Source organism: Lolium perenne, chromosome 7, assembly GCF_019359855.2.
Source record: "Lolium perenne isolate Kyuss_39 chromosome 7, Kyuss_2.0, whole genome shotgun sequence".
NCBI classification, from domain to species: Eukaryota; Viridiplantae; Streptophyta; class Magnoliopsida; order Poales; family Poaceae; genus Lolium; species Lolium perenne.
In genome coordinates this window covers 122,925,139-122,936,366 of record NC_067250.2, presented here as the reverse complement: position 1 = coordinate 122,936,366, position 11,228 = coordinate 122,925,139, and the positions used below count along the sequence as shown (strand labels likewise).

Below are 11,228 nucleotides of genomic sequence, written 5' to 3'. Positions count from 1 at the left end.
AATGGTGATGTGGAGCTGGCACTATAGCCCGTGCACTGACACCGTGGGATGAGAGTGGGATAAAAGCTGACGTGGTGAGGCTATAGTGGGGTGATGCATTGATACCAGCCTTATGATGTATTGTAGCTTTACTTTGCTTTACTAGAGTATAATAAAATAAAGCTTTACTTTTTTGCCAAAGAAGAAAAAAACACTTATTTTGTCAATTTGTTGCTGGTGATCTTTGACCAAAGTTTCTACTCTCAACTAACCTCGACCAACTCTAACGACTCCGCCCTCGCCTCATCCCGCCGCATCTCTCCTCTCGATCTCTCCGCCCATCGCCGCCTCCGGCAAGGCAACCGCCAACCGGAGGAGTCCGGCGGGCTACCATCAGCCATGAAGGGCTCCTACTCGCAGGCCCAGGCGGCAAGCCGCCGGCGGCGTTGCGCGTGGCTGCTCCCGCTGCTCGTTGGCGCCGCTTTCCTCGGCGAGATCGCGTTCCTCGGCCGCATCGACTTGTCCAAGAACGCTGCGGCGGTCGAGAGCTGGACTACCTCCTTCTACCGCCGCTCCGCGAACTCGGGCGAGGACGCGCTTCCGGGTGGCGGGGACGGCGATGACGACGAGATCCGGCAGTGCGTGGAGCGGCTCGAGAGGGAGGACGCAGTGCCATACGACCGCGATTTCGAAACGGACCCCGTCCTCGTCGGCGGCGCCGCTAAGGCATGTCCATTCCCCCCTGCTCTACATTTTGTATTGACGCTAAGGGGCTCCACGGATCTGCTGCCTAATTGGGTCAACATTTATTTTTTGACAACGCTTAGCTGGGGACTGGGGTAGCTTTAGTAACGTCTGTGATCCCTCCGAATTTTTGTAGAAAATCTTCCCAAGGTATTGTCATATGAACTTTTGGGAGCTTAGAGTAATAGATATCTCGATCGAAGCTTGTAGAGCTATACTGAAACACGATGCAAGTTTGGCCTTGCTACTCATGTAGGCGCTTAATTGCGTTTAAATGCTGTGTTTTGAACTAGTTGAACTTGGAAAACTACCAGCAGAAGCTCTTTTCTGTTACAAGGATCTTTTCAGGTTGCTTGTGCTTATGCTTGTGTTCCTTCGAGATTAGGTCTTAACAATCCAACCAGTTCCTAATAGTTATCAAACACAAATACTGGGCAGGTCAGTAATCAGTCTGACCAAGTCCGCTACGTCCATAATATGTAATTGTACTTCAAATATTCGAGATTTGAAGCTAGTTCCTGTAATTGAAATCATTTATCAGGGTACGGAAGAAGGGCTTAGGAGTCAGTATTTTTTATATTTTGTTAATAGATTAGAACCCACACGGTGCCATAATGATGTAATAATCATATAATCAAGTACTACTAAGCAGGAGTGATGCTACCGTGTTAACCAAGGAACACTTTCTGAAAACAAAATGCTCCATTGCCTACTTTGTTTATTAGAATGTTTGGACGTTTAATTGTCGTGTGTCATTGTTCACTTGATGCTACTGTGTTAACCAAGGAATACTTGATGCCTCATATCTAGAACACTAATGTTCCCATCTTTTTTGTTTTGTTTTATTTATTGTTTCCATCTATAATGCTTATGTGTTTCCCCCTCTCAGGATTGGAATAAATGTTCCGTAGGGTGTGATTTTGGGTTTCCAGCTAGTAAGACACCTGATGCTAGTTTTGGAATGGTCTCGGATCCCTCCGTAAAGAGTATCCTCAGATCAATGGAATCGTCTCATTATTATTCAGAGAACAATATTAATGCGGCTCGAGGGTGGGTAAGAGCCAAGTTAATTCTAATTAGTGATTTCCAGTTATCTTTGCCTGTTTGAAATGGCATGGCAATACTTATTTAGTGGTCAGAATTAATTACAACGCCGATCGACCTGAAATTCAGAATTGTGATGTGCTTCCTTTATATATAAGATAATTTAACACCCCGTCCCAGCCTCCTAGTTCCTCGTGATATACATATTAAGTGCAATATTTAGTGGTCTAATGTATTTGTAGGTTCCATCTTTGATTAACTTTAAAATAGCATAAGAAAGTATGGTGGTATTATTTGGCTATCAGATCAGTATGTTGCTTACTTTGAACAGTTATCACTTCAAAGAAAATCTGTAACGAACACTGCGTTGAACATGTTATTCTCACTTTGGAACCATATTATTGTCATGTACTCCCTCTGTTTACAGATATAAGATGTTTTAGACACTTTAAAGTGAACTAGATACACACCATAGTGAGTGAATCTACACACTAGAAGTGGACTAGGTACATACCAATTTTTTTTTTTTTTGAGGAATACATACCAAACTTGATGAATCTACTAAAACCTAAAACATTTTATATTAGTGAACAGTGTAGTATTTTGTATGCTCAGCTGTTGAACCATTGTGCATGCTCCTTGTAGGATTTATTACTTTTGATAATCATTATTGCGATTTATGGGGCAACTAAAATCCTTTCTGTCACAGGAGAGGGTACCAAATTGTGATGACAACCAGCCTTTCATCAGATGTGCCGGTTGGCTACTTTTCATGGGCTGAATATGATATCATGGCACCCGTTCCTCCAAAGACTGAAGAAGCCTTAGCTGCAGCTTTTATTTCCAACTGCGGTGCACGCAACTTCCGTTTGCAAGCCCTCGAGATGCTTGAAAGTTTAGATGTAAAAATCGATTCTTATGGTAGCTGCCATCGTAATCATGATGGCAAAGGTACACTTTTCTCTCAGTACTTTGCTAGGCATGTTTGTATCATTAAATATAAATGTTTCAGCTTATAAACAAATGCTGGGTATGCTCTGTTGTGCTTAGAAGGCCGTATGTAGTGGCCAGCTACGCCAGTTAACGAGTATGGTATGATGATATTAGTTTTAATGCAGCCAGTAACGGTATTGGATACTAAATATGCTGTCAATGTGTGGTTTTATATGAGATAGATTACTAATTGAGTCTTACTTAGCATGACACGATCTTCTTTTCTAATTATGGGTTCTTGAAGAACATGGTGTTGATGGTTTGGGATTTAGAATGTACTTTGGTCATTGGTAGTAGTGAGCAACTGGTAACTTCACAATTGATTTGAACATTCAGTTTTTTCTACCTACATATGTGCTCGTAATTTGAGTCTATGAGGTGCTGGCAATCCCACCTCCCAGGCCATGTTACATGTTTGAATTGAGTACTTGGGAAGGGGTTTGAATGTATTACATGGCATCAAGTGCTTATTGGTTGAACAAATTTTAACAATGAAGACATTGTTAGGTCCAACTTTGCTAATTAAGGTCCTAGTTTGTATCATTATACTTACTCCCACCTTTTGCAAACATGAACTGTTTTGGACATCATAACTCTCTTGTATATCATTTTTGTTGCTGATTAGGCTATATTAGAGTTACCCAAACAAATTATGTATTACTGTACTTTATAATGAGTCTACTAATACAAGTTTTTTTTATAGTTATGTAGTTTACACACTTATGATGGTCAAATATGAAACTGTGTGTAAGAACCCTGAGTCTAGGGTGACTTATGTTTGTAAATCTAGGGGGAATCAATGAGAAGATGACACATCATGCTTTTATGCTTGAATGCATAAATTTTGATGTCTATTACCTTTGATTTGAGGAAATCATTGTAGTGCTTTGATACTTGAATGCATAACTTTAATGTTATATATTTGATTTGCTGCTTGGATGCAGTGGACAAAGTGGAGACTTTGAAGCGCTACAAATTCAGTTTGGCTTTTGAGAATTCTAACGAGGAAGATTATGTTACAGAGAAGTTTTTCCAGTCATTGGTAACAGGTAAGAGTGTATGTTATAACCACTCACCCACACTAGTGCACACCTATCACTCACACAATTTACATGGGGTAACTTTATTGGCCATCACATGCTGCGTATAAGTAACAATGCTGTGCCTGATAACTTCCATTAGTTGAGTAATGAATTTTCTTAACTGAGGGTGTTAGTTAATCGATAATATTTTGATGACATGGTTTATGTTGTGGGTGCTAGAGAAACATAAATCCTAACAAAGTACATTGCCCTCATGAAAGATATGTATAATAATGTCGTGACAAGTGTTCACGCAGGTGATAGTGAGACTGGCATCTTTCCAATCAAGATTAACCTTGATCCTGTGCATTTTTTGCCTTAGTGATGGCTGAGGTGACAAAAGTAGGAGATATTCCTTGGTGTATGCTCTTTGATGTGGATGCGGTGCTAGTAGATGAAATTCGGGTCAGTGTCAACCGTCGGTAGCAATTTGGAGCTACGGAGACATATTTTGGAATTCAAGGGGTTCAGACTTAGTCGGACCAGGACCGAGTATATGAGTTGTGAGTTTAGTAGTTTGGTGCGAAGAGGGAAAGGTTAGTTTAGAAGGACAAATAGTGCCTAAGATGGACACCTTCCGATACTTGGGATCAATGCTACAAAGCAATGGGGGTATCCCAAGCAATGATGAGGATGCTTGCCACAGGATCAAAGCAGGGTGGATAAAGTGTCGGTAAGCATCTGGAATCCTCTGTGACAAGAAGGTCCCACAAAAGCTAAAAGGTTATTTCTACAGGACGGCCATAAGACCTGTGATTCTATATGGAGCAGAATGCTGGGCCACTAAAAGGAAACACATCCAACAAATTAGTGTCACAGAGATGCACATGCTACGTTGGATGTGTGCCCATACAAGAAAGGACCGAGTTAGGAACGAGGTAATACGTAATATGGTAGGGTTGCACCGATTGAAGAGAAGCTTGTCCAACACCGACTAAGGTGGTTTGGGCATATCCAACAGTGCCCCCTAGAAGCACCAGCTAATAGCGGGATTCTAAAGGGTGGGGAAAATACTACGAGGGAAAGGGGGCGACAAAGTTGACAGGGGAGAAGGCTGCGAAGAGGGACTTGATGGATTGGAATGTACCTAGAGAATTGGCTCTTAATAGGACTGCACGAAAATCAACATCCATGTGCTGGAATCTTAATTTACTCTCCATGTACCTAGAGAATTGGCTCTTAATTTACTTTTCCCCCTGTCTTTCACCTTTTTGTTTCCATACGTTTCTGTTGGATTACATATCCTATGGTCCTACCCAACTTGCTTGGGACAAAAGGCTTGTTGGGAAATCTACGTTCTCATCGGTTGAAATGTTTAAAAAAAATATCATCTTCAAGAAACTTGACATTATATTGTGGAACATAAAACATAGCATCCAACTGCTAGAAGTACCAAATTTTCTAATGTATGGATATTCCCTGTTTGCTCATCGAACACTACCATTTTGCTTCTATGGTTTATCTTAATTTAAGTTCCAGGGGTTGATTTTCATTTTAAGTTCATGAAGTTCAAATTTGTTGCTTGAATGGAAGTGATTCTCAATATTTGACTTGCACCTCACTACAGGGGCCATTCCGGTTGTCGTTGGTGCACCAAATATTCAAGAGTTTTCTCCAGGAGAAGGAGCAATATTACACATTAAGGAGCTTGATGACGTTACTTCAGTTGCTAGGACCATGAAACATATTGCATCAAATCCTGATGCTTTTAACCAATCTTTGAGGTAGATATCCTGCTTTGACTGTTGACCTCAGTCCTGAATGTGACATGGATATAGTGCACTAATAATTTTGCTGGAACAGCACATGTTTTCTGACCAAAATTTAGACTCAATTATGATCCATGTTTGCAAGATCCAATACTGAATTAGTATGATATTGGTGGACATCATGGGGGCCATGTTTATTTATCTTAACTCTTAAGCTTAATTCCAGTTTATTAAGGAGTAGGCTGTGTTGCATTATGAACTGCACCATGGTGATGCTTTCACTTAATTTTTATTGCATCAATATCGGGCATCAATCAACATATCTGGTAAATATATGACTTGTTCAGAACCAAATTACTGCCCAATTGAATATCCCAATGAATCAATTCCCCAGTGTAGATAGGCTTTCGTGTGGTCATGGCACTTGGTACTAATTCTTAGGATGCAATCCTTGAACGTGACTGTGCAACGGCATGAAAATGACGACCTACTGGCTTATATCACGCATGAGTTGCTTGAATTAGGTTTGCATTAGAATGGAAGCTTAATTTTAACTTACAAATACTGTTGTAATAAGCTGTTTCTCTCTCATGATTTGCTTGGACTAGGTTAGGCTAAGTTCAGGTCTTCATGACCTATGGTTTTGATTGAATACAATTTGTTTTGCATCTGTAGGTGGAAGTATGATGGTCCATCTGATTCGTTCAAGGCACTTATTGACATGGCAGCGGTTCATTCATCCTGCCGCCTCTGCATACATATTGCTACGAAGATTCATGAAAAAGAAGAAAGGACTCCAAAATTTATGAATCGCACATGTAGTTGTTCCAGCAAAAAAGCAACAGTATACCACTTATTTGTTAGAGAGAGAGGGAGGTTTAAGTCGGAAAGCATTTATCTAAGGTATGCATAGAATGTTCTACTTACCCTGTATTGGTGGCTGGTATTTGCAGTTGACATCAGAAATAACCAAGATTAACAAGGGCAAATTTACATCCTGTATTCCGTAGTCTTAGCCCCTGTTGTGCTTATTCTCAGGAAGCTGCATATGTTGCTTAACTACTATTTGTTGTCAAAGGCCTCAGCCGCTAGTTTCTTTGCATTACAAAATTAAGTCATTCTTACTGCATATTTTATTTGCTCATTTAGTTCTGCATTCTTATACATGTTTTCTGCCTATCCATGCAGATCAAGCAAATTAACTCTAGGATCTTTGGAGTCTGCCGTACATGCTAAATTTGGATCCATCAACCATGTTCCTGTATGGAAGGATGAAAGGCCATCAAGTATTCGAGGTGGGAACGAGTTGAAGGTGTACAAAATTTATCCAGTTGGTCTTACAGAACGACAAGCATTATACAACTTCAAATTTAGTGATGATGCTGAACTTGCCAGATACATTAAAGATCATCCATGTGCAAAGTTTGAGGTAATTTTTGTATAGCAATTTTTGCGTCCTTTGGCAACCCCAAACTAGTTCTGTCTTTTGTGTGTACTGAGTTTCTGCTGTATTGTAAGTTAGGGCTACGTAGCAAACAGGTTCATGTTTGTGTAACGTCGGTCGTGATGCTAAATCACAACTTTGTAGGCGTTGGGGTACACAGGCTGTAAATTTCCATTGACAGGCAAGCTGTTATATTTGGGCCTTTTGAGAAACTGTTTCGAGAATACTTTTGAGAAACTGTAACAAGTGTTGGCATGACACAACTAGCGTTTTTGTGCTTCGTAATGGCAGTGCTGAACTTTGCATAACTGAGTAAATTTAAGGCACAGTCCTGTTAAGAGCTCTTGCCAAAAAAACTCAATAATCCAATACATGGTTTTGGAATGCATGTGTAATTTTTTTTTTTTAAAAAAATTCACATCTTTTTGTTTGGAAAAGAAGACCGTATTGACCTGTACGCAAAAGTATTTTTATTTGTCATTTCATAACGAAAAGGTCCACTTTATACAGTGAACAATAAGGATCATTGGAAGATGAACCTCACATTTCAATTTGTGCAGTTGGAACCCTCTGAACCTAATATTATTCCTCGGCTTTCCTGACCATGAGCTTGTTTTGTAATAATATCGAGATATTATCAAATGAAGTTGATCCACGTGAATAAGATTGCGACTTATAGTGTTAACTTTAACACTCCCAGTCTGCTATATCAAAAATTGCATTCACCAGGAGTGCTCAGACAAAATGTAAAATCAGTAGCATTAGTACATCAACATTTTACATTACCAGTGCCCAACCGAACAATATCCTTCTGCATCATGCTGCACCAAAATTGTACCGAGCTAATTTTAAACATGACACTACTAGCCATCACAAAATCGAAAATCATTGGCCATGTTGATAACTTGAAACTAAGCAACTTGTAGGTACTTTTCAAAAGTAGTACAGAAGTAGAATATTGAGTCCTGGTTTGCTAAACTTCTTGCGTGTTACGAGCTGAATCCGGGCCAAACAAATTATATGAAAACAGCGAAGCGAGTGCAGATTTTTTGTTTACATCGCAACAAACTTGGGCGCCCTGGTTTTGGGCTGGAGCCCGGTGAAGCGAGCATCAAGTCGTCTGTCTCATATCCCAGGCAGCAATTTAAATAATTTTTTTTCCTTTAACGTTAGAGTACATTAGCTCCTTTATAAGGGAGGTAGATACGGTTTTTCCATACTGCCTTTCTCACAAGGGTAAAGTTTTATGAACAGGTAATGGCTCAAGCTGAAAACTACTCCCTCCTATCTTTCTTTAATTAACTCAAATTTAGTAGTACAAAATTATACTAAATCCGAATCAATTAAAAGAGACCGGAGGGAATATCTCTTAAGGACCTAATCAACAAGGGCCCCGTAGGCAAATTGGGATTCCCGTAGTTTTACTGAAGACTGCCAGCCATCTTTGAGTCCAAACAAAACAAAAGAGAACGGAATATCATATCTTATGCTCCCCCCTCCTCTGAAAAAACCCTAGGCTCCTACCCCCCGCTCCCCCTCCTCCGCCGCCGCCAGAGGTCCCGCCGGGCAAAGCCCGGGCGGTGACGGCGGCGGCGGGGCCTCTCCCTCGCTCGGTGGCGGTTTCCTCTTCCGGTGGCGGCGGTGCGGGATGCGGCGGCGGCGCTCCGGCGGCGAGGTGCTGCGAGAGGCCGGCGACCGGCGCATCCCGGGTCGGCGGAGGTGCTGCTCTCCCCCACGAGGGAGGCATCCCCTGCGGCGGCGGCCGGGATCTCAGGGCCCGCCATGGCTGCAGGCCGGCGCGTGGACGCCTGTAGGCGTCGGCTGCTGGGCACCATGGAGGTGTCGGCGGCCGGCCGGGCGGCGGCGGGCTGGAGCCTCACCCTCCAGTCCCCGTTCTTCGTGCGGTGAGACGGAGGTCAGCACCTCCCTCTCCGACAACGGCAGCGTTGCTTCTCGACGGCGGTGTGGCCAAAAGGCGGCTCCTTGCGGCGTTTCTTCGACGGGCTTGGGTTTGGCGGCAGGACCGAGGAGAAATCCCCGCGTAAGCTGGCGACGGCGACGCCCGCGGGCGCCGTCACCTCGTTGGAGGCGTCGCCATGGTGTTGCTCGCTCTTCCCCGCATCGAACATCGGGGGAAACCTCGATCCGGTCTTCGGATCGGGCGGCGGCGGCATGGCTGTGTCGTTTTCCTTCTAGGAGGCGTCGCCTAGATGGTTCGGGAGTCCTCGATGCGCCTTTTGGAGTCGGTGGTGGCCGCCGCTCAGAGCTTGGGCTTCCGGGGCGCTATGTACACCGTCGGCGGTTCTTCTTCGTGGTCGACGCCTCCCTCGATCTGGTTCAACCCCGCCGTTCACTCGCCGTTCCTGGGCACTTTTGGGTCGGCGGTGCGTTGGCTTGTGCCATCTTGAAGTTGGAGTTGGCTTCCCGGAGTTCCTTTCTTCGGTCGTGACGCGGCCCAGTAGCTTAGTGTTTCGTCTCCTCTGGACGATGCAAGGCGAGTTTGTCGTTCGGCTGGTGTGGGTTGTGTTGTATTCGGTGTGGCGTCGTGTTTGTATCGGGTTGCCTTTGTTGGCGTTGTCGGCCATCTTGGCCTCTTCTTCTATGAAACTTGATGCACCTTCCAGGGTGTATCCTTGAAAAAGAGAACGGAAATCACCGTCCATTGGGAATGTTTCATTAGAATTCCCCAATCGGCACAACCTTTTCGACAAAGTTTTCTTTGTGTTAAGGGTATTGTAAATGTAGGTGTTTCGTCCGGTTTTGAGAAACAATTCAGCAACCCTCTCTTCCCTTTGCCTCTTTCACATCTATTTTTGAAACGTGATTCGGTTGAGTTTGAAGCAAGGATCTAATCAGCTAACGCTTTGTTCTCCAATAAATGGAGGTGGAAGAATTTCTTGATGAGATAGAGTGCCTTCTGAGTTCTGGGTTCTGTCCGACTGTCCTTCCCCTGAAAACCGGCACTTTGTTCTAGTAGTCCACTACTCCTCAAGGCCATGGTCACGGTCAGACACCTTCTCTCTCTTCCAGATTCTATACATTATGTGTTATTAGTTAGAATTCTCCTTTATGCCACACTCTTTAAAATTTAAAATCTTCGTACCTTTTGACCCACAATTTCAATTTATGAACCATTTGAGTTTCAAGTGAAGAGAGCTACCACCTTAGCTTTGTAAAAAGACTTTACATTTTGAAACCAAGCTAATACAAATCAAGACTAATATTAAATATATTTTTATAATTTTTGAAAATCGCAAGCCAAAGGAATACTAACTTGCAGCTTAAGTGGGGCCCAGCTTCTCCACATGGTGCATGCTAGGGCGATAGTCTCGGTGCCCATGCTCAGCAGCTCATACGTTGATCGAGTCGAATACTGCCCTGACGGGTCCTAAGGCCAAATGAAGATGTCTTGCTGCCGAACTATCACAGGATGTATCATTCAACACAACGATAGCCATCTCAAGGTTCAGGTGACCTAACCCTACCACCGCGGCCCTGTGAGGCGGTGCCGCACCGCCCGGGGGATCCCACCGACAACCACTCCATCCCCCCGTCCCCACCCTCCTCTCCTCTCTCTGCCGTCGTTGAAGGCGTCGACGGCCAAAGGCTGCGTGGCGGCGCTGAGGCGCCCGCTAGGAGTGGCCAGGGGTGCGAGTTGGTGCCCTCCCCACCTCTCCAACCGCTATGATGCGCGTTGACGATAAACGGAGGCAACGACAGCCAACAGAGTTGCCACATCATCTGGGCCCTGGGTTGGCGGCCTCGGACATGGCTGCGACGACTTCCTCCTCCGGAGGTAGACGACGACATTGGGATCTGGTGTGGGGGATCCTAGGATCCCACACCGATCTCTAGCGGTGAAGATCTAGTCGACGACGAGTTGGGGTGATGAGGTAGATGGTGAAAAATTCGCTTCGACCTTGGTCTTCGCGGACAATGGAGGTGTCTCTTAGCATCATTACCTTGTCAAAGGCATCATCTTGGCTTCTCTCGTCACTACAATCAGCGAGTTGAGGATGTTCGGTTGCTGGTGAAAACCTTGCTCCGACCCTGGTCATGGTTTGCGATGACGACATTACATGTTGTTACCTTCTTGAAGGCAACACCATCACAACTTGCGTGTATTCACTCGTGCTGCTCCAGGGGAAACCCTAGATTTGAGTCTCCCGGATCGAACGAGGGGTTCACTTTTCGCGTCGTTCTACCTCTTGGGGCATCATTTTTGGAGTAGTT

At 44.0% G+C, this 11,228-nt stretch overlaps 1 protein-coding gene across 1 annotated transcript; it reads left to right on the top strand.

The window, feature by feature from the left end:
• The first annotated feature begins 224 nt into the window (after positions 1-224).
• Positions 225-7,207, top strand: LOC127318548 (glycoprotein 3-alpha-L-fucosyltransferase A). The gene is made up of 7 exons (XM_051349023.2): positions 225-705; positions 1,613-1,773; positions 2,477-2,718; positions 3,705-3,809; positions 5,410-5,566; positions 6,227-6,454; positions 6,740-7,207. The coding sequence occupies exons 1-7, from the start codon at positions 379-381 to the stop codon at positions 6,993-6,995; spliced, it is 1,476 nt and encodes a 491-aa protein (XP_051204983.1). The 5' UTR covers positions 225-378; the 3' UTR covers positions 6,996-7,207.
• Positions 7,208-11,228: the final 4,021 nt, after the last annotated feature.